At 37.7% G+C, this 21,399-nt stretch overlaps 1 protein-coding gene across 1 annotated transcript in view; it reads right to left on the reverse strand.

Moving 5' to 3' along the window:
- The window catches only part of HOMER1 (homer scaffold protein 1), an 88,389-nt gene that overhangs the window by 40,281 nt on the left and 26,709 nt on the right, over window positions 1-21,399 (reverse strand). Inside the window, exons 3-5 of the mRNA XM_030467280.1 lie at window positions 16,679-16,810; window positions 9,672-9,764; window positions 3,296-3,438 (exon numbers count right to left, since the gene is read on the reverse strand). Of these exons, the coding sequence (XP_030323140.1) occupies window positions 3,296-3,438; window positions 9,672-9,764; window positions 16,679-16,810 (368 nt within the window). The remainder of the gene's footprint in view (window positions 1-3,295; window positions 3,439-9,671; window positions 9,765-16,678; window positions 16,811-21,399) is intronic.

Consider the following 21,399-nt stretch of genomic DNA (forward strand, 5'->3'; position numbering starts at 1 on the left):
ATTAGCTGTCAAATATATTTTTTTTTAAATAACAAAAAAAATTATAAGATAATTACAAGAGGCCATCTTCTGTGCAGGGCTTGTAACTGTTTAATATACTTTTCTCTCAAGCAATTGACTAGAGTTAAAATGCTTCTTAATAGTATTAGGACTTTGTAGATGAGGATAAATTGAAGCAACTAGACTTCTCTATGTTGCACATGGGACATGAATGGGATTTTAGATATATACTAGAGAACGTTAATTTAAATAATTACAATTATTTACTGAAATAATAATATACTTAAGGTTTAATAAGAGAATTCTCATGACTAAAGTAATGGGGTTTTTTGCTTTTGGGTATAAGTGGTCAAAAAATAATTAAAAATACCGATGTAGCTTACACTGCTGCTGCTGAAATAACAGCCCCCAACTAGTTACACTAAGACATAAAAAGCTTAGAGGACTGCTTGCAGAAGATACCTGACATACCTGGTCAGTGAAGATGTGTTCTAATAAAGTCAAATTGAATGTCTTTCAGGTGTATACAGGTTAAAAATGACAAGATGTAAGATGTAGACTGAAGCAAGACCTCCGCACTTAGTGGTTCTGACCTTCCTAACTCCTGTCAGACCCTTCAAGTTCATACAAAGATGTGATAACCCCTTACCTGCTGTTTCTCTGTGGCAGGGACACCTGCACTCAGCTGAGCTTGCCAGCCCTCTGGGCACAACACAGTCCCCACCTCACCAGGGACCCTCACCATGCAGCATCACTGCCCCTCATCCTCCTCACCACGTTCCAGCATTGTGTCCTATGGCTTCCCAGGCTCCTGCTCTGCAGCCCCACATGGGTCTTCCCTGTGCTCCAGCCTCCAGTGAGAACCACTCCTTCTGGTTATTCACAAGATAAGTAAGTACTGTCAGTGCCAGAGATGAATATAGTTTTTCTATCTATGGAAGAAGTGAACTTGCTATAATAGTGTTATTTCAATGGAGCATAGCTAGCCTCAGGGACTCTCCTGTCCCCTACAGCTGAGCTCACTGGAGGAAAGACCACAATGACTTTTCTTTTGAAAAGCATCTAGTGATTGATCCACAGCTCCTCAAGAAAAGGCAAATGTGTAAAAATCATTGCAAGCACAACACTCAAATGTCCTCCCAGCATTACCTTCCTCACCCAAAAGCACTGGATTTCACCTTGCTGAAATGTAGGGTGCAGAAGGAAGATGCTCAGGGCTCAGCAGGAGATACAGTGCAGAAAGGAAAGGTCTCAGTTCAGCAGCTCTTTTCCATAACACAAGGACTGCCAGCAACACACAGCATCATCAGAAAGGCAGGGAACAAGAAAGAACACAAACCCTTCCTGTGCCCCTGACACATGAAAAGCCCAGGAAGTCTCCAGGGACCGGGTGGTGAAGTTTCAAGTTTAATCTTTGTTTCTTTAAATCAGGGTAAGCAGATTGCCTGCAGAGAGCACCCTTTCAAATGGCACAAGCTGCTAGGTATGTCTACCTAGCTGTTAAGTTAACGCCTCTGCAAAAACATGACTATTTAACCAGGACTAATGAAACTATGGAAGCTTCATTTTCCATCCGTTTCATGCACATGTTTCATGTAACTTTATCTACTTATAATAAAAAACTTACCTAATGCCTTAGGCTTTTTCTGAAGGGGTTTAAAAATTCGGATTTTCTTCAGTCATAGCTCAGTAACAAGCCTGAAGATACCATTAGCGCAGCAAAACTCTGGTTTTTTTGAGAATCATCATGAAGAGTGACCCTCAAAATGCAGGGTTAGAGCTGGAAAATCAATTCTAGTGACTGGTATCTACCAGAACAAAACACCTAAAACTACTCACACTACATACAAGTAGTAGACTGAAAAATGCAAAAGAAGTAGACAAAAAAATTCAAAGCACATAATTTTGTAACCTGTATTCTACACCACCAAAAATTACAAATGGGGAGTTTCAGAATATATCTTCAGTCATGCTCAATACAGAGCAATGCATAGTTACTACATTGGCATACTAGGAAACACATTTACATATGCAGAGTGACAGGGGAGATCTTGCAGTTACGTTTTTTTGAACAAAAATCACTACTCATATGTGGGCTTTACACAACTCCTTTTCATAAAAATGTTGGCAGAGAGTTTCAACACACAAACAATTTAAATTAATTCATTACAGAACAGAGTTAGACGTGCAGCATTTGTAATACTCCTTCAACATGCATATAGCACTTTTTAAAAGCACCATTTCTTCTAAAATATGTAATAGATACACCGGTGACAATTGAAGTATAAAAATAAACACAATCACTCTTTTAAAAAATTAGTGCAAAAGTATAATTTTTTTCTCATTTGAAAATTTATATTATTTTTTCAAGATATGTTTAGTAGTATTATTCTCTTACAAGAAACAAGTCCTGCACAATTCCATCTCTGCTCATTCTGAATTACATGACATACCTGATGTCCAGTATTCTCCAACCTTCAATCAAGAACTCTTAATATACTCAATTAGACAAAATTTTAAAAATTAATCTATTTCAAGCTCTAAGTTCTAAGTTTACTGGTTGCTTCAGTAACTCCATAGTCTCAACACATTATGCATTTTATTGAGAGTGACCCATTAACACTAATTTCTAATAGGTGAGAAATATCCATCTTAAGTCATTATTTGGATAGTTAAAGACCTAGTTTTCTTATAGAACAACAGAGCACAGCATTCTTAGTGCAATGTATTATAATTCAGTTTGAAGCAGAGCTACACTTCTCACACATTCAAAAAAATAGTTGAAAAATGTTTTCAACTGTCAGAGAACTTTTCAGTTCAAGGCTGCTTTAAGCTTCATAACCCAAAAGTTTTTCTAAGAGTCCCTTTTTCTCCAACAACTCGTCAATGAAAGACTGACATCCAGTCTTATCAGTGATTTAAAGAATATATGCAAAAATCATTTAATGAGAATATTCTATGAAGAAGTTAATTTCACTAAGATCTCAGACACTGAAAAATGTTTCCTGTTAAAGGGACACCTGCACTAACTCATGTTGAAGGGCTCAAGTTAAGCTGATTAAAATATCAAGTAACATCCCCTGAAATTTTATTCCAAGAGTGTTTCTCATACTTGTTTGTTTTGCTTTGTTCTATTTTTCTTTCTTAAAAAAACCCCAAACATTGCAAATCTGAAAGCCAGTCCAGTTTTTTTGGGGGGTTGACAGCTAAGTTTCAACACAATATTGGAGAAGGTCCCTTTAACAAGGAAGGAGACAGGTATCACTTAATGAGGATGTGGGAATGGAATCTGTACCTATGGGTAAATGGCAATGCGTTCTGGGTTGGTTCTGCCCTTGTTTCTGAGTTCTGCGTCACTTCCGGTGTCGCTCTCTCGTCATCTGTCCCATTGATACTTTCTGGAGTTAAAGGAGACTGAATATCCCCTCCAGCTGATTCCTTAAAGTGAAATAAACAACACATTAGAATTACAAACTGACCTGCTCAGGAAGCCTACATGTGTCTAACCACCAACATTAGTTCTCTTAAATGACATACAAAAGTTCCATACACAAATCATGTGGGAAAAGTAACATTCTGGAATGTTAAGTGAATATTGGAACAAATGTTTCACATGGTTTGTGGTATCTGAATCAGTAGCTGGCAGACTTATGCCACTGGCAGACACCGCTGAGTAAAGAACAGCAATGCCAGGGAAGTGAATTAAATACTTAGTGAGAAAACAGTGTAATGCTTCATAAGAAAAAAAGCTGGAATTGGTTTGGTTTGTTCATTATTTTAGAACAACATACTCCACACCTTTTCTTCTGTTCCATATTTAGTCATATTTGAAAGGTGGCTTTGTCTGCGCCATGAAGTCTTCTTGCACTACTTCACAGACTCTTTTGAGTGTGCATGTCTTGCTTATAAGATTCTGAAATTCAAGGCATCTTTTGATGAATTCCCCTCTGTTTTAGTTTATATACTGTAGGCATTGTCATTTTTATATTGTTTGGCATCACTGGAGTGCTGCATAATTCTTAGTAGGGCCAGAGCTCCTTTAGACACTGCAGATCTCTTGACTGATTCTTAAACAGCAAAATATGCATAGGTCAGGCTCTCACATTCACTTGTCATGTAGAGAGATACTAACCCTCAGTGAATGCATAAGTCCAGGACTGGTGAACAATCTAAGTGCAATATCCTCCAGAAACTTAGATATGATACAGGTATAGTTTTATACCACAGGAGAGCCATTAACCCTTTCTTCTGAACAGTATGAAGTATCTATGCATAGCTGTCATGAGCAGAAAATCCCAGAAACCCAGCATGGTGGGTGTTGGAAGGAACCTCTGGAGATCATCTAGTCCAATCAGGCCTTAAAATCTGTTCTTGAATAAAATCTTGAATAAAACCTTCATTATATAATAACATCTTAGAAAAATGTTTCTAGAATTCTTTTCCTCTCTCTAATGAATAGAAAAGGGGAACTTTTTGTAAATATTTGAAAAAATTTGTTAACTATATGTGTTTCTTCCTGTTGTCCTTAGGGATTTATTCCTAGCCAGCTTCATTTTAGTTGACTGTAAATAAATTTATCAGGCAGGGATGAGTGTGTGACAGCACTGATTAACCAACCTAATAACAGTGGAAGAAATACATACTAGAGTCTGATGCTTCTCTTGTACATATATGATCAGTCCCTCAAGAATTTGCAAGTAGTGAACCCTTAAGTAACACATAAACTATGACGTGTTTCTGCATTGATTTCTGTGACTTGAATTTCACTCATATTAAAAGTCTATGGAAGTGCTTTACTGAAAAATAAGCCTAGGTGGAACTTGGACATAATATTTTTCTTCTATTGAAATAATTTCTATACATTCACACTTAAAAATTTTTAATAAGTGATCTCTGGTTTTATGTATCTAATAATAGTTGTATGAATTTTAGCTAAAGATACAAGCCATGTAGATTTTGTAAGGTCTGGAACGTATTCTTTGGAATTTCTAGTGTAGGTCAGGAAGAGGAGGAACGGCAAACTGCTAGGTCCATAAAACCTTTAATTTAATGCCAGTGGAATCTGTTTACCAAATCAGAGAATAACACAGACAAGCCCATGTAATTTGGATAACATTTTCATTTGCCTGATTATCTTGCCAACTCTGCTCTACTTTCACACTTCAATTCAGTTTGAGTTTAGTAAAACTGTTCTGTGAAAATCAAGGTGTAATTTTTACTTTTATACCATAAAAGTAAATATTACAGTTTTGAGTACAAAATATCAAGATTCTTCTTGACAGCAGGAAACACTTTGCATTCCTATATTTTAAAAAAATGGATTTACACTATAAATAGCAATTGTATCTGTGGAATTAAACCAGTGTAGGGTAATTATTTCCACTTCTTTAACCATAGAAATTTATCAAGGTTCAAAATGAGCACTTTATAACATGGTGAATGCTAAATATAACAGAACTCAAAGTCAGTATTAAAATGTTGTATTACTCAATAATTCAGGTTGTATATCTATCACTACATGGGAAATATGGCAGAATAAAACCAAAAATTTGACAACTATTGTTCTGCAAATGCTTAATGTAATTTAAAGTGCAAGGAAAATGCTGAACAACAGTATTTTTGGTTAAGAAAAGTGCGTAAAGTGTTGACAGACAGATCTTAGTTTCTTTAAAAAAAAAAAGAATTGAGGTTTTCCATCTACTCAAGTCCCAAAGTCAACAACAACATTTCCTATAGATGGAGGATCAGATTCAGTATTGGCTTTCAAAAAGCTTTGTCCTGGTAAACGAGTTTAAGGCTACAAGTGAAGCTGACAAACGTCAGAATGAATGCACTCCTTGTGCTAAGAAGTGCTGCAACTCTAAAACCTTTCAGGCAACAACTATTTCTGTGTAACAAAGGCTCAGAATTACCGAGAAGACCACTTTGAGGAAACTACTCACTACACCATTTCAGAAATTAGCAGAGATCTTCATCTGAAATGATCAGGATCAAAAGAAATATCTGAGGTAGATTCATGCTTAGAGAAAAAGAAGAACTGAGGTTCAGGCTCCAGCTGGTTGTAAGACTGATGGGGTGAGACTGTGAGCCACTCATACAGCTCTGGTTTGTTCTCTACTTGAACCTGATAAAGGTTAGTTCAAAAAAAGAAAGAGAAAAACTACCAAACAACTCGGAGGGGGGGGGGGAGGAGAGGTAGGAGGAGGGGGACGAAGCACAGGAGGCAAATGCCATTTTCAGGAAATTGTTTCATCTTAGTGAACTCCAGTGTGTATCTATGTGCACAGGTGGTCTTAGAAGTACCAAAATAGACAACTTTTTTATAAACTGAAGCCTCCAAACATACCAGATACAGATAAAAGTGTATATTGTTATTTGAATCAAACTTAATACAGATGGGTCAAAAGTACAAGTTCTCAGACAAGTTAACAATGCTTTCCTCATCTCAAGAAAGCACTTGCACTTGATGGGACTTATACATAGCAAAGCAGCATCTCTTGCAATTTGTTGGTCCAGACCAGTGTCTTTCACTGTAAAAATGCTTTTTTTTTTACAGCCAAAGTAAATGTGATTTTATATATTACCTGATATTCTGGGAAACTGAAGGAAAGCCCTGCTGGTAAATAGGAGAACAAGCAGCAGTAAAGAAACAGTAAGAATACAGAGTTTAAAATGAGCAGCAGCATAGCTTGGAGGAAAGTGAACTCCTGCTATGATGCAACTGCAAACTGGGCTATGTATTGTTTTCTTCCTAAAAGGTGTTTCACACATACACATACAAAAGCCAAAATATACATGTATCAAAGAAATAATCAACGAAGAACTACTACTTCCTGGCCACTGAGGCACTTCTCTGGTAGAAGTATGAAGCCAAACAATACCAGCACTTTGCTAAACCTCACACCTTAATGAAGCATCTTGATCTCGGTGGACTTTAGGTGAGATTGCTCTTAAGTGTTAATATGGCTAATGCTGGTAAATATTTGAAGTAAATATACATATTCTATTTTGGATAGATTTCTGCTGTTATATGATGTTTTCTATTTCTCTTTAGCTTCACAATTGGTTTTTGCAGGACACTCAAAACTGAAATACATTGTTGTACCTGTTGTATTTGCAGAGCTACATCAAAAAATAGTGAACAACAAATATCTTATGCAGGGTTTTGTTACAACAGTTGTAGAGATATTTTAGTAAAGAATTAATCTGCAGACACATAATGAATGCAGAAAAAAGCACATGATCTTCTCTTTTAGAATTGTGTAAGAAGAGGGTAGGCAATAACAATACCCAGTACTTTAATTAAGTAGTTAACAAGGGCATTTTTCAAAGCAGTGCCAAAAAAAAAAAAGTAACATTTTATTTCTCATGTACTTTTTTCAGTTTTGACATGCAGTATCTTCCGACGTATTGTTAATTTAATGCAGAAGGGTATCTGCGAGTCCACGACAGCAGAGATATTGACATTTGTAGCTACCTGGGTTACTGTCAGAGAGCTCACTACTCACATACTACTACTTCCCACCATCTTTCTTATCAAAGCTTCCTAGAACAGAGAAGTTCCTGCAAAGTCTTGAAGTCTTGACTGGCCACTGAAAATGGCCTTCCTCTTTTATTCTCCCTTTCTGCAAAGGATCATTAAGCAGAAGGGAAAGAAGAGCTCCACAATGATTGAGAAAGGCAACACTGCCTTGCAGCCACCTTTCAGGAGATGATCAAAATGATAGCAAGCGCTGCTTCAAATGTCTCTCGAGCCCCACCTCCCCACCCCACTATCAAGCACTCATCTTCCCCCGAGTCATCAATCTCTTTGAATGAGCACCAGCAGCATGGAAGTGCTGTGGTTTGCCATGAAGCCATTGCTTCTCATCTGCTCCAGAGTTCCTGATTCAACTCTCTTCTCTCTGGGGAACTAATGAGAAGCATTAAGGCTGTGAAGTCTATTATGCTGATGTGTCAGAACTTGCACTAACTGCATTTTACAGAATAATACGCTAACTGATCAACGTAGTGAAAAGCCAAGAGATGGAAAGTAGGGCCTGAATATGAAATTATTCCTAAGTGGGCAGTAATTCACTTGCAGCTCTTAGTGTGCATTATAGAATTGTTCAAGGTAAAAATTTCTCTAACTGCCCACAGTATAAAATGTTAGCTACAAAGTATAAAAGGAAATCTTTACAGGAAAATGAACAATATTAATAGCTCATGTAGTTTAAGAGAAAGCTTTAACCCTGGGCAGCTGCTAAACAAAAACATCTTGTCTCTGAGTGAGTAGTTCAAAAGTAAGAGGTTCAGGCCAAGTAAGATACTTCATTTAACCATGTCAGACTTAACTTTTGAGTCCAGGTTATTCATCAAGATGTCAAAAAAGTAGCAGACTAATTGTTTAGCCAACAATACCAAGTAACTAGAAACCCGGCTGAAGCACTTCATTGTTTTTAAAGCCAAGTTTATAGTAAGTTATAACACAGAGATATCTACATCCCTTATCTCTGTGTTTATTTATGGAATTAATCAGAAATTTAGAGACAGTCATGAAAACCAATTATAAAAAGACTGCCTTATTTTTCTCCAGTTACACCAGAGCAAGCAGTTTCCCATTAATAGCAAAAGCCAATCTAGCATTTGGGCAAAATGCCAACTGGGAATACAACATCAGATTGGTTCGTTGTGTATATTCTTGCAGTTTTAACAGACTTCTCTTGGAAGGACATCAGATGTAGCTTTCTGGTGGCAATAAAACTATTTGAACATCATGATCCAAACTGCCTGCCATCCTTGTTCCATCAAACATTAGAAGTGTGTTACAGTGCAAAACATCCAAGAGATGCACTAGTTCAATGAATTGAGACTTCCCAGAAAAAAGACTCATCTGCATTAACCTCACTCAACACAGGAACCCCTGCTACAATTCTAAAGCTGCTTCATCCTCCAAGAGAAGGAATTACCCTCAAATAGCTATGCACACAGAAAAAACAACAGTGAAGGAGCATAAAAGCCTCATGTAAATTCTTTTTTAAAATTAAATTCAAAATACTTGTTTTCAATTAATTTAATTTTAGACAAGACTAATGTAGATGAGACTATATTGTTTTATCCTCCTGTTAGGTCTATATTATTAACCCAATTTATGTTCTGAAACACATTTTATAAGCTTCTTTTTCATCACAGTGATCTGTAATAAAACTCCAGAACCAGCATGTCAGTCTGTCATTTTCTTTCAACACATTTCACAAGAAAATACTACACAACAGGAAATATATATAAAAATAGATTGCTGTTGGGCTTTTGTTGCAAAATGGCCCAAACCAGGACATTCTTCTATAAAAGCCCTTCACAGTGTGTCATCTGAAATTTCATAGGTACAATAAAAATAAAAAACCCACAAAAGGTGTTTACTAGAGATTTACTTACATAACTCAACATGTTTAGTGGGGGTTTTCCAGGGAAAGCTCAAAGAAAGGAATATGACTACACAAAAAACTAATTTTATTTTAAAAGGAGTCCACTGGACACTTCTGTAAGGTATGTTAAATATATTCTTAGACACCTCTAGCTGGCAGTTCAGAGGATTCGGGAAAATAATTTTTAATATAATGTGTGTGTAAGATACAATACAGTAAGTAACACAGATATGAAGTACAGGTTTTTAATCAGGCAATAAAACTCACTTGAGAAGGTGTACTTGTTAGCTCCATCTTTTCTTGGGATTTTTCCTTTGCCAGTCTTGCAGCTTCTTTGAATTCCTGAAATTTTTCAGCAAACTGAAGGCACATATGTTTAAAAAGGAAAAAGAGTAGGCGTGAAGTAGCACGTTACATGCAGAACAGAATGCTGTACTTAACATTTTAAAAAGTTAAATTCTGTCAGTAGAATTTATTAATTTATCTCCTTATTACATACTGATTTAAGCTATACAGTGGTTTACTTTTCAGTACCTTTCAGGTATATGTACACTGTTTGTAAAATGCAACAAAGTTGGATCTGTTGCTGATAGTGTTCAGAGCCCTGACTTCAGATACGCCTGGCAATAGAGACAAGCTGCCTTAAGTGGCTGCTTTCAGATGGGGGTTTTACTCTCCCCTTGACAACAGGTTATCTGGTTCTGAAGCCTACTGTGGTCACTATTAGCCTAGAGCTTTCAGTGGGCTTCATTCTGTCACACCTGAAACAATACTGACATCTTCTCAGTTTTTGACAGTATTTATAATTGCAGTAGCTAACTGGGAAAGAAGCAGTGGGAATTCTGAGTCAAGTTCACCTCTTGATTATTCACTGACATCAATCAAATGACAGAGCAAACTCATAGAATTAAATGAGCATTAAATTCAAGAAGTGCACACTGAACTGCCATATGAAGCTTGATTTCTATGCTACATATACCTTTTTCAGAAAGTAGTTAAAGCAGCCACTTCGAAATACATGCACCCTTAAATTTGAGAGATTAAGTAAATTTATTAAGAACAGGGCCCAGTTTCCCTGGCTAGAGAAAAATTTGGCTTCACAGATATCTCCTTGACACTACACTAATTGCTCTGGTAGCCAAGCATTTGGTTTTGTTTCCTGCTGCTTCTATACAGAACGTTATCTTATTATGATCAGCTTAATACTGAAATAATTCTGCAAGAACATTGGAAGCTTTAACAAGAATCACACCAAGTGCCTGAGAGTACATCCAAACACTTCTTGAACTCAGACAGGCTTGGTGCTGTGACCACTTCCCTGGGGAGCCTGTTCCACTGCTCAGCTGCCCTCTGGGCAAAAAACTTTCTTTATATCTAACCTAAACTTCCCCCAGCACATCCTCCTACCATTCCATCAGGTCCTGTCATTGGTCACCGGAGAGAAGAGGTCAGCACCTGCTCCTCCTCCTCCCCTAGTGAGGAAGCAGTGAGCTGCCATGTCTCCCCTCAGTCTCCTCCAGGCTGAACAGACCCAGTGCCTTTAGCCCTCATATGGCTTTCACCCTAAACCCTTCACCAACCTTACAGCCCTCCTCTGGACACTCTCCAGTAGCTCTGTCTCCTTTTTGTACCGTGGTACCCAAAACTGCACACAGTACTCAGGATGAGGCTGCACCAGTGCAGAGTGAAGTGGGACAATCCCCCCCCCTCAGCTGGCTGGCAATGCTGTACTTGATGCACCCCAGGACTCTGTGGTCCCTCCTGGCTGCCAGGGCACACAGCTGGCTCATGTTCAACTTGCTGTCAACCTGAACCCCCAGATCCCTTTCCTCAGGGCTGCTCTCCAACCCCTCTCTCCCCAGGGTGTATGAGTATCCAGGGTTACCATGTCCCAGGTGTAAGATCCAGCACTTCTTGTTAAACTTCATACAACTGGCAATTACCCAGCACTCTGATCTGTCTAGATCCCTCTGCAGGCCCTCTCTGCCCTCAGGAGAGTCAACTGCTTCCCCTAATTTGGTGTCATCTGCAAACTTGATTAGTAAGCCTACAACTCCTGCATCTAAGTCACTTTTGAATATATTAAAAAGAACTGGCCCTAGAATGAATTCCTGTGGAAATGCCATTAGTGACCAGTCACCAGCCTGATGTGACCCCATTTATTATGACCCTTTGAGCTCTACCCATCAGCCAATTGGTCACCCATCACATTATGTGCTTGTCCAGTTGGATGCTGGACATTTGATTTAGAAGGATACTGTGAGAGACAGTACCAAATGCTTTTCTGAAATCCAGAAAGGCTACATCCACTGGCTTCCCTTGGTCAGCTAGGTGGGTTACCTTTTCCTAGAAAGAAATCAAGTTAGCTAAGCAGGACCATTCTGTAACAAACCTGTGTTGTCTGGGACCAATTCCTGTGGTGGCTTTCAAGTATTTTTCAATAGCTCCCAGAATAATCTTCTAAATAACCTAACCAGGCCCTGAGGTGAGACTAACAAGCCTGTAGTTAGCAGAGTCACTCCTGCTGCCCTTTTTGAAGATTGACTCAGCATCTGTGAACTTCCAGTCTACTGCCTCCCCTCTAGATTCCCAACAGCACTGAAAAATCATTGAGAGAGGTTTTGCTATGGCCTCTGACTGCTTCTTAAGTACCCTTGGATGAATCCCATCAGGCCCCATCAACTTAAAAGGAACCACCTAGAGCAGCAAATCCTGCACAAGTTCAGGGCTGAGAGATTATCATTTCCACAGTCATGGATCACTAGCCCAGGGCTCTGGGGCTGTTCAAGCCCATAATCAGTGTTGAATACAGACATGAAGAAAGAATTAAACGTCTGTGCTTTGTCTACATCCCTATTTATGAGGTATCCATGACAGTCAAGTAATGGACCAGTTTTGGTTTTGGCCTGCCTTTTTCCATTAACATATTTTAAGAAGCCTTTTCTACTACCCTTCACATTGCAGACCAGCATCAACTATAGCTGAGCTTAAGCTGCATAGTTTTCTCTCCTACAGTGGCAAACAGCATCCCTATAGTCCTCCCATAGTCTGCCTCTCCTTCCACTAGCCATACACCTTCCCTTTGTGCCTTAGTTCTAGCAGATCTCTACTCAACCAGTGTGGCCTTCTACCTTGCCTTCTTGACTTCAGGCATTTAGGAATTGCCTGGTCCTGTGCTCTTCGAAGAAAGATGAGGACAAACTTTTTAGAGGGGCCTGTAGGGATAGGACAAGGGGTAATGATTTTAAACTGAGAGAGGGTAGATTTAGACTTGGTATTCAGAAAAAAAATTTTACAGTGAGGGTGATGAGATACTAGAACAAGTTGGTCAGGGAAGTTGCAGATACCCCCTCCCTTAAAGCATTCAAGGTCAGGCTGGATAAATCCTGGAGCAACCTGGTCCAAGATGTCCCTGCTCACTACTAGGGGACTGAGCTAGATGACCTTTGAAGGCCCCTTGCAAGCTGAACCATTCTATGACTCCTTATGATTTACAAGAGATAAAGGCTACCCTTTGTGTGACACAGTCTCCTCAACTGTTTTCAATCAGAACTTCAGATGCTATGCAAGACCTAAAAATCCTTTTTTCTCTCTCCTGTTCCTCTTTTGGTAGTTCAGAAAATATCATTGCACTCCACTTGTATCCTGTATTTCATCCATCAAATTACTTCAAAGCACGTTTCCTGAATATAGGAGGCATAAGATATCACCCTGAAAGTCTAATCCAGCACCAAAAAATGCCTCAACGCAGATGATAAAATTGACAACAGATCACTAGAACTAGATGATACTTATTTAAGACTTGTATATAGACCTTAAGAATATCATGGATAACCTGCTACTTAAATCCACTTTAGGACCAGAAGGTTGGTAAGTGATAAACACGATGATGAGGTTTAGAACAAATGGCTGAAATCATAAAGGCAGTAAAATGATGTTTCACAGTGGTAGAAACTGTAAAAAAATATATTAACAAAAAAAAAAAAAAAAAAAAAAACAAAACCAAAAAAACCCAAACAAAACCCAAAAACAACCACATAGAGCAATTAATAAAGTTCTAAGAAAGAGCTACCATGGCTAATACAGTGGAAATTTTCAAAATTAACCAGGATTGCTTGAGATAGTCAAGTGATGCATAGTAGTAATCTCTTGATAAAATTCATGAATAAGAAAGATGAGATCTCATGGTATGAAAGGAAAAGTTCTCTGGAGGATCAGTGTTTTAAGGAAATCATTAGAATTGTGCACAGAGACTACAAGAGGTTCTTACAAGTAGCTGTGGTGGCACTTTTGCCTTTTAACACACTCTTCAGTTATACAGAATAAACTGGGTCAACTAATTCAAAGGGGAAAAGAAATACTTCTTCTCTGAGATCAGGATAGTATCAAAAGCACAGATTTATATTCTGAATGAGAAAGTCTTCTCAGATCCCTGAAAGCAGTCCTCCTGCGTAGCAGCAAGAGGGACCCTGCTAGCAAATCTTGATCCTGTGGAGGGCATGTTCTACAACATAGGAATCATCTTTCAGATATCAGTGATTTTCTGCTGGAACATTCTTGAGGTGAATTTGTGATCTAAGATGCTGAGAAAGCATCTAATGAAGATAAACAAATGTTTAATTTGCTTCTCTGTTTGTATTTGAAGATGGTTAGTGTTGTTATTGTTCTATCAGATATTCTCACTCTGCTAATTCTCAGTCACAATGACTGCACAGAAGAGGTTGTGATTGTTGCAATCTACTCTATTAATTAGTTCAGGAGGACAAAGGCACATGAACCAAAAAGAAATAATCCAGAAGTCAGATATTTTATATAAGCTACATTATCTGAGAATAAACAGTTTATTCTATCTGCTCTGATTATTTGCTTCATTAATCTGTTTAAATCCATCACAAACTAGACTAAATTTTTTGTGGTTGCAGGCTGTCTTTTGCTCCTGGAACCTGAAATACTGCAGTGAGACCCAGAGACACTATTGCAAAACAAATTACATCCAGCACAGCAGGGCTGTTCTCTCAATAACATTGGTAAGTTAAACTCAGAAAAGAAGTTCCAGAATCAATTTTCAAGGCAACTTCTAGAAGCAACCTGGTTCTAAAAAATAAAATAAATTAATAAATCTGTTCAGCCCTGTTACTAACTACCCAGTAGTATCTTAAGCCCTAAATACTACTTCATGTCCTACAGTGCCACATGTACCAAATAGTGCTTTGGTAAACCTGATTTCCAGTGCACAGAACTAAGAATTAGTAATCTGAGCAGAGAGAGAAGGCAAGGAAGTGAATATAGATGTGATCTCTCTATAGCTGAACAGCCGATACAGAGTTTCTAATTCAGATTTTCTGATCTCAAGAACAACATATACACTAACTCCAGGGATTGGGTACACTTTAGTCCAAAGAGGTCTCCTTTCTCTCATCAAATATGTTTGTTAATTTAAGAAAAAAAAATACAAAGAATTTTACCTTTAAGAATTTTAGGAGCAACAATAAGCAATTTCATCTTGCATGTGTATCAGTTTGCTAATTGAGATACAACAACAGAAACAGTTTGCTGAAAGGGTCCTGCAGATCACCACCATAAGCTTTGGAAAAGGTCTGTGACTTGCTATTTCTCTCAGCAGATTTCTGTATTCTTTGTCGAACACAGCAATCTGTGTAACATACGTAAGACAAAATATCTATTGTAGCTTTTCAGGTTATTTTTCAACAGCAATGTAAAGTTTTGAGCCAAGGGCATACTTAAAACTCTCAGACACCTGTTTGAGGGCAGTAAAAGAGTGAATTTAACTGTAATTAAGAAAGCAGTAAGTACCACATGGAGAGAGAAAGAAAGGAGTCAATGAAAGGAAAATGAAAAACCAAAATATTTTCACTGGCAAGGACCATCTAGTATTTAAAGCCAGGTAAACAGAGAGTGCTCATGACTATACCAAGATACTTTGATTCCAAAGAAGCATTCTGTGATTAAGGAAAACAAGCTAGTCTACCGATAGAGGTAAACTAAATTAGCACTTATGCTAAATCCATTGAAATATTAATAAAATCTATTACCACACTGGTAAGTGAGTTCCTCTAGGGCATACACACAAGTTTAAGAAAGTGACAAAATTTTCAAGTTCAATGGAGGAATGATAGGTGCAGAAATCTACACACAATGCTAGCATCATTCAGAATATCCTCTGTTTGTGTTGCTTCATCAAAATGAAAGCTATCTAATTATGAAAGGAAGAAACTTCACAAATCTAACACTTGTCCAAACAAAGCAGATGTACTGGTTCTCAATTTAATGGTTTCCTGGAGGGCCCAAGTCTATCCTTGGATAGTAACACCTACTTTTTCAAAAGGGCTGGTAGGATTTTTAAGTTTTTAAAAAATTAAATTTTAAATCATTTTTGTGTTCAATAATAAGCCAATCCTTTTGCCTTCCTTACACATTCCCCTTATTGCTTTTGAGCTTCCAGATCTTTTGTATACTTCAACAATGAGAATTCTCTGCTTAATGTGGAAAAACATTCTTAAACTGAACTAAAATTCCTCATCTGGAGAAAGCTAATGCTGGCTTCTGCTGGATCTTGGATTCATCTACCACAATAGTATCCACAACAATAGGTATTGTAGGAAGCGTACTCAAACTGTATTATCACTTCGAGAAAGAGGGATTAGTGCTTTCCTCAGAAAAAGGTACACTTCCCTTTTTCACAAGAAGATCAGAAAAAAAAAAACCAAACTAACCAAAACACTTCATATGGCAGTTTTTTAGTAAACATTTCAACTTTTGTATGCCAAGAGAAAAATGTAGATTTCCTTCACATGGAATATATTTCCCACTAGCTTTGAATGTGAAGACGTTGAAATGACTGTATTTTGTTGCACTACACGGTAGAAAACTGAATGTAGATTAAAAGACAAAAAGGCATCTGAAGACTACCAATAATTGTTTTTTTCTAGGAGATCCAAATACTGATAAAACATTACATTTTTTCCCCATTTAAATTCTATAATGGAAAACTGTAATGGAAGAACAACTCTAAAAAAAAGAGAACCTAACAAGTGGATAATTAGGAGAAGTTAACAACAAACTGGTAACCTAAATCTCCTTCACTTCCTCCATCAGTTTGCAGGTATCACATTTTGCCTTGTCTTTCTACGTTGTAGGGACTGAATATTGTTTTGTAAACTATTTTTAAGTAACAACAGTAGTAAGCTCTGAGTTAAGATACATAAAATAGGAACCAAATATCTTAAATCACTTTGACTAGCAGTCATACTTACTTTTGAGAGGTGATGTTCAGATGAAAATCCCAAGCCATAGACTGTATTTGCTCTGCTGTCTGCCCACTGGCCAAACTTCTGGGATGTTTTAGTAAATGTCATGTTGGGGGTGATAGTGCTATTTATTATTGCCTGAAAAAAAGTAACAGTTGTAAAAAATGGCTTTTGAGTTTTGATTTTTCTTTAAAGACTACTCATGATTGAAAATGCCAATATTGTAGTCAAGTATCTGTGTACACTGAATAAGACACAAACTGGGAACCAGGGAACAGTTTTCTAATTCCATCACAGTTCAAATTACAAAAACATGTTTTCGCATACATTCTGTAGAAGAAGCAAAAGCTGGTAGGAAGGGGGCATCTGTTTGCAATTGCAAGCAGTGACTTAGTAGTTAGCAAGTCTAAAAAAAGTCTTTTAAACCATGTGCATATGTTAGTGACACCAGAGCAGAAGAACTAGCAAAGTCCTCTTTTGTTTCACAACATATTTCTTTGTCCTCTAAGGCAACACCTCTCAATCTCCATTGCAAGATCCACTGTTTTACTCTTCCCCACCACTGTTGTGTTTGTGAATCTCACTGGAAAACATGCAATAAAACAAGAAGTACAATTTCTTTTAAGTTTCTATATTGCAGTAATCTGTTTTTCCTTTATACACACACATGTCTATTAGTGTCGGGGTCATACACCAACCCCAGAACTCTTAGAATTATTTTTCTTCTCCGGTTCTTGTTACATACAGGATGGCAAAAGCACATCTGCCAGCATACAACTTCTGCTAATGGAAACAAAAATTTCAACTATTAGATGATATGCATGTTCCACTAAAAGTAATTACAGTTTTACCATGGATTTCAACAGTATTTCCATCACATTCAAGTTTGTCTAACATTTTCCGAATCTGTCCAGCTGATATAAAGGATGAAGGATGTCTTATAATGACACAGATGGATTCCATTTAACTAAAAACTGATGGTTAGTACAGTTTATAACCAGCCAAAATGAACAAGAAAGATGAGCTGTAAATGTGAAGATGTGTGTATTTGAAATGAAATCCAGGCTTGCTTTCTCATCTGTACACTGAAAGTTTCAATTAAATTTGTTCAATAATTCACTGCCCTCCTCATGAATCACTGGTGTTTTGTAACACCGATGTGAAAGAGAATGTCCTTAAAATTTCCTGGAAAACAGCACACAGTGTGAGCAGAGGAACCCAGCAGGAATCTTACATTCCAGTTACTGTTGCTTGTTTCCTGCTTCCACAAAACGATAACCTGTGCCCTATTCCTGGCTGGTTAAAGCCAGTATTACTGAAAAACACTAGAGCAGCAAACAAAATCCAAACCATCAATAGCCTTGAAACCATCATCTTCTCTGGCATAAATAACAACATTTTCATTTCCTTCTTTCAACAGCAAGAACCGTACAAGTGTGTAGAGAATAAATGTTTTCTTAGCATGGCAGCAATGAGAAACTTCAACATCAGAGATCAAGTACTGGTCTCACAAGACTGAGATTTTCTATAAGTCAGAATCAGTCTATACTACTTGCATAAGAAGGCCGCCTGTGTGGACATTAAAATTAGTAGTTACAGAGTTTATTTAGCACCCTTTGCTTATGTTTGGATAGCAGTGGTGCACAGCTATTATCAGTGTAAAATTTTCTCAGAATTCTATAGGGTAAGCCTGAAAAATTTACAGCTGAGAGGCCAGCTAAGCCCACAAACAGCTTCCATGTCCATACAGTGACTGTCAGATGAAGTGGTGCAGAGGAATACTGCAAGTAAATTCAGAATACACTGTATCACAATACATAGGAAGACAAGCAAAGATACTGCAGCACGAATTAATTTGCAGCACAAAACTGGAATACTCTGCAGTGGCTTTGGCAGCTCCACTGTATTTGCATTAAATTAGAAGAGCAAATTTGTATGTAGCTGAGAGTATCACACAGGTAGATGTCCCTGATACCCTTTGTTACCATTATGAACAATAACTGGAAAACTTCAGAATGCCTGAAAGGTTACTTTTGAACCAACAAACCTTACCAAGTCAAGGGCAGGATTTGCTGTGTGGTTAGAGACTTGAGAACCACCTCCAGCATAAACTGTCCACAAAATGTCTCCTGAGAATTTCATACAGGAAGAGCTGGTCAATGAGATCACTGGTAATTCAAACATCATTCTTCTTTGTTAGATGTAAATAAGGTTCAGAGCTCATATAAAGACAGCACGCTTGCACTTACACTGTGGTCTCCAAATGACCTCATAGAGAAAGGCAAATTGCAGGAAGGACAGAAGAGGTAACAAGAGGCAGGGAAATGGGCTTCTTGGAAAGGAGACACTCTAAACCTCTTTTTATGCATGCTTCTTGTGTACTTGAACTCTACTCCTGTGTGCTTGAACTCTACGCTTGTGTGCTTGGAACTCTACTTCTGAAATAACCTGGTGGAACCTCAGAACAGACTTATGCAAGGTCATTTAATGCTCAATGCCTCTTTCTGTGGAAGGTTTGACCAGTAATATGCTTGAAATTCCATGTCCTAGGGACAGTGTAGGAAAGAGACTTCTTCCCAACTTAAGCTCTAGCTATGTTGTCTAGTTTGCTTAAAACCTAGTTTTGTCCATGGGCTGATTAATCTGAATATTCATTACCAATTTGAAAGTATGTGTATTATATCATGGACATAACTTCTTCAATGCCTAAGCCAACTCTGAGGACTGAGACCTCATGATGCCCAACCAACAGGCAAGTTTAAAGCCCACAGGAATGGCATTTGCTGCAGTGACAGTGGTATCTCTGGTTACAAATTCAGTCAGTGATAAACCATGGAGAAACCAAACACTGTTTCAGCTGAGACTGCTTACTGCTTCAGCCAACCATGTGGTTGAACCCAGAATGAGAGAACCCAGAAATGTCTGCCTAGACCACAGTGGGGTACCTGTTTTGACAGCAGCCTGCACTTATGCTGGGTTACAGTGACGGTCAAACTGCATCCATGCAAAGGAGAAAGGTAGGAAGAAATCTTTTAAAACAGAGCTGCATTGAGAAGGAGCTGCTGTGACTCTACCCTTTGTTCTCCAGCAGATTTAAAAAAATAAATAAATAGAAGTTGCACTCCAGTGGACAGTATTCCAAAGACAGTTTTTCACTGAGAAGAACATATTCAGATACCAGTGATGCCAAAAAAAAAAAAAAAAAAAAAAAAAAAAAAAAAAAAAAGCCTTTTCATTAGTTTTACCAATTTTCAACTAAATCAATGTTTTCAATCCTCTCTGAATTAAAAGCTTCAGCATGCTAGATTGCTCATGTGCTGAATTAATTATAGTTTGTTTGTTGGGGTTTTTTTAATGCAATGCTAGACTATGCTAAGAGTCAGTGTCAGGTACATCCAGAAAATATTAGATGTGAATCCTTCATATATTCAGCTTAAAAGAAAAAAAAGATTTACCTTTAAACTTAAAACTCACAATGAAGCCTGTCTTGTCTACTCAAATAAGTACTGCTTTAACTGCGCTCCTGTGTGTCAGATTGAGAGTAGATGTAGTTACCAATATAACAAGTGTCAAACATTTCATCAACTTTTAAGAATGTTGTTAGTATTAATGTACAAAAATATCTTGAAAACAGAACAGAGTCAATCTGACAGGCAGACATTTAGCTTCAGAAGAAAACTGATTTTGTTATCTTTAGATTTTGTTGGAATAATAAAATAGCTTTCATGTTTTTCTTTCATATTAGTTTAGCTATGAGAAAATAGGGCATGTGTCTTGGCCGTTTGTTTTACAGACTGCAAACCCAATAGCTGCAAGATATACAGCACTGGTCAAATATGATTTTATCTTGTGCTAGAACTGATGACAAGAATAGTGACAGAGAGCATTTTTTAACTTCTTCAAAGGGATATCACTGAAGAGTTGTCATTATAGGCTTTACTTAAAACCCTTATTTAGCATAATACAGGTTATCACTTTAATGACTGACTTGCTTATTTCACAACAGTCATTGAAATGTGAAGACCATCTACTTCAGTAACACTGATGGGAGATTTAACTCAGAAATAATGTATACAAGGTTCATGGCACATACGGACTGGAAAACTACTTTTTTGTATTTCCTTATTTTATGTAAGCACAAATTATTAGTTTTGGGTGTTTTTTTTTTCTATCTGGCATCTGTGAAAGAAAATCTGTCAGAGACTTAAGTAGTACTGCAGGAACCCCATTACTTTATTTCCTTTCTTTCCTCACAAACTGCCACAGATTGAATGGAAAAGACAAAAGGGTTCTGGGAATAATGCTGATGTTTGTCCGCACTGTTACTGGAGGAATAATGGAGGCTTCCTTTCATCACCTAGGAGAAACAAGTACTAAAACACATTTCCAAGGAGCTATGAGATGACTACATAATTAATGAGAACTGAAAGCCCTTAGCAACAGCTGTTCAATGTTGTCATGTAATATTGCATAAGATATTTTATTTTTCAGGCTTTTCTGGATTCCCAGAGTGGTAGGAGAAAAAAGGCTGCACAAAGGACATTTACTGTAGAGGTCACAGAAACCAGCCTTGAGTTCTATCAGATTATTTGCTCCAGGATCCTTGCCATGGGCAACAAGGATCTAGATACTGCAGAAGACCACAAAACAGGGCCTGTACACTGAACATGTTGCAGTTCTAGAACATTTTCTGGAGTCAAACTGGAAGAATATGCATCATTTTGTGT

This window comes from Calypte anna, chromosome Z (assembly GCF_003957555.1).
Source record: "Calypte anna isolate BGI_N300 chromosome Z, bCalAnn1_v1.p, whole genome shotgun sequence".
NCBI lineage: Eukaryota > Metazoa > Chordata > Aves > Apodiformes > Trochilidae > Calypte > Calypte anna.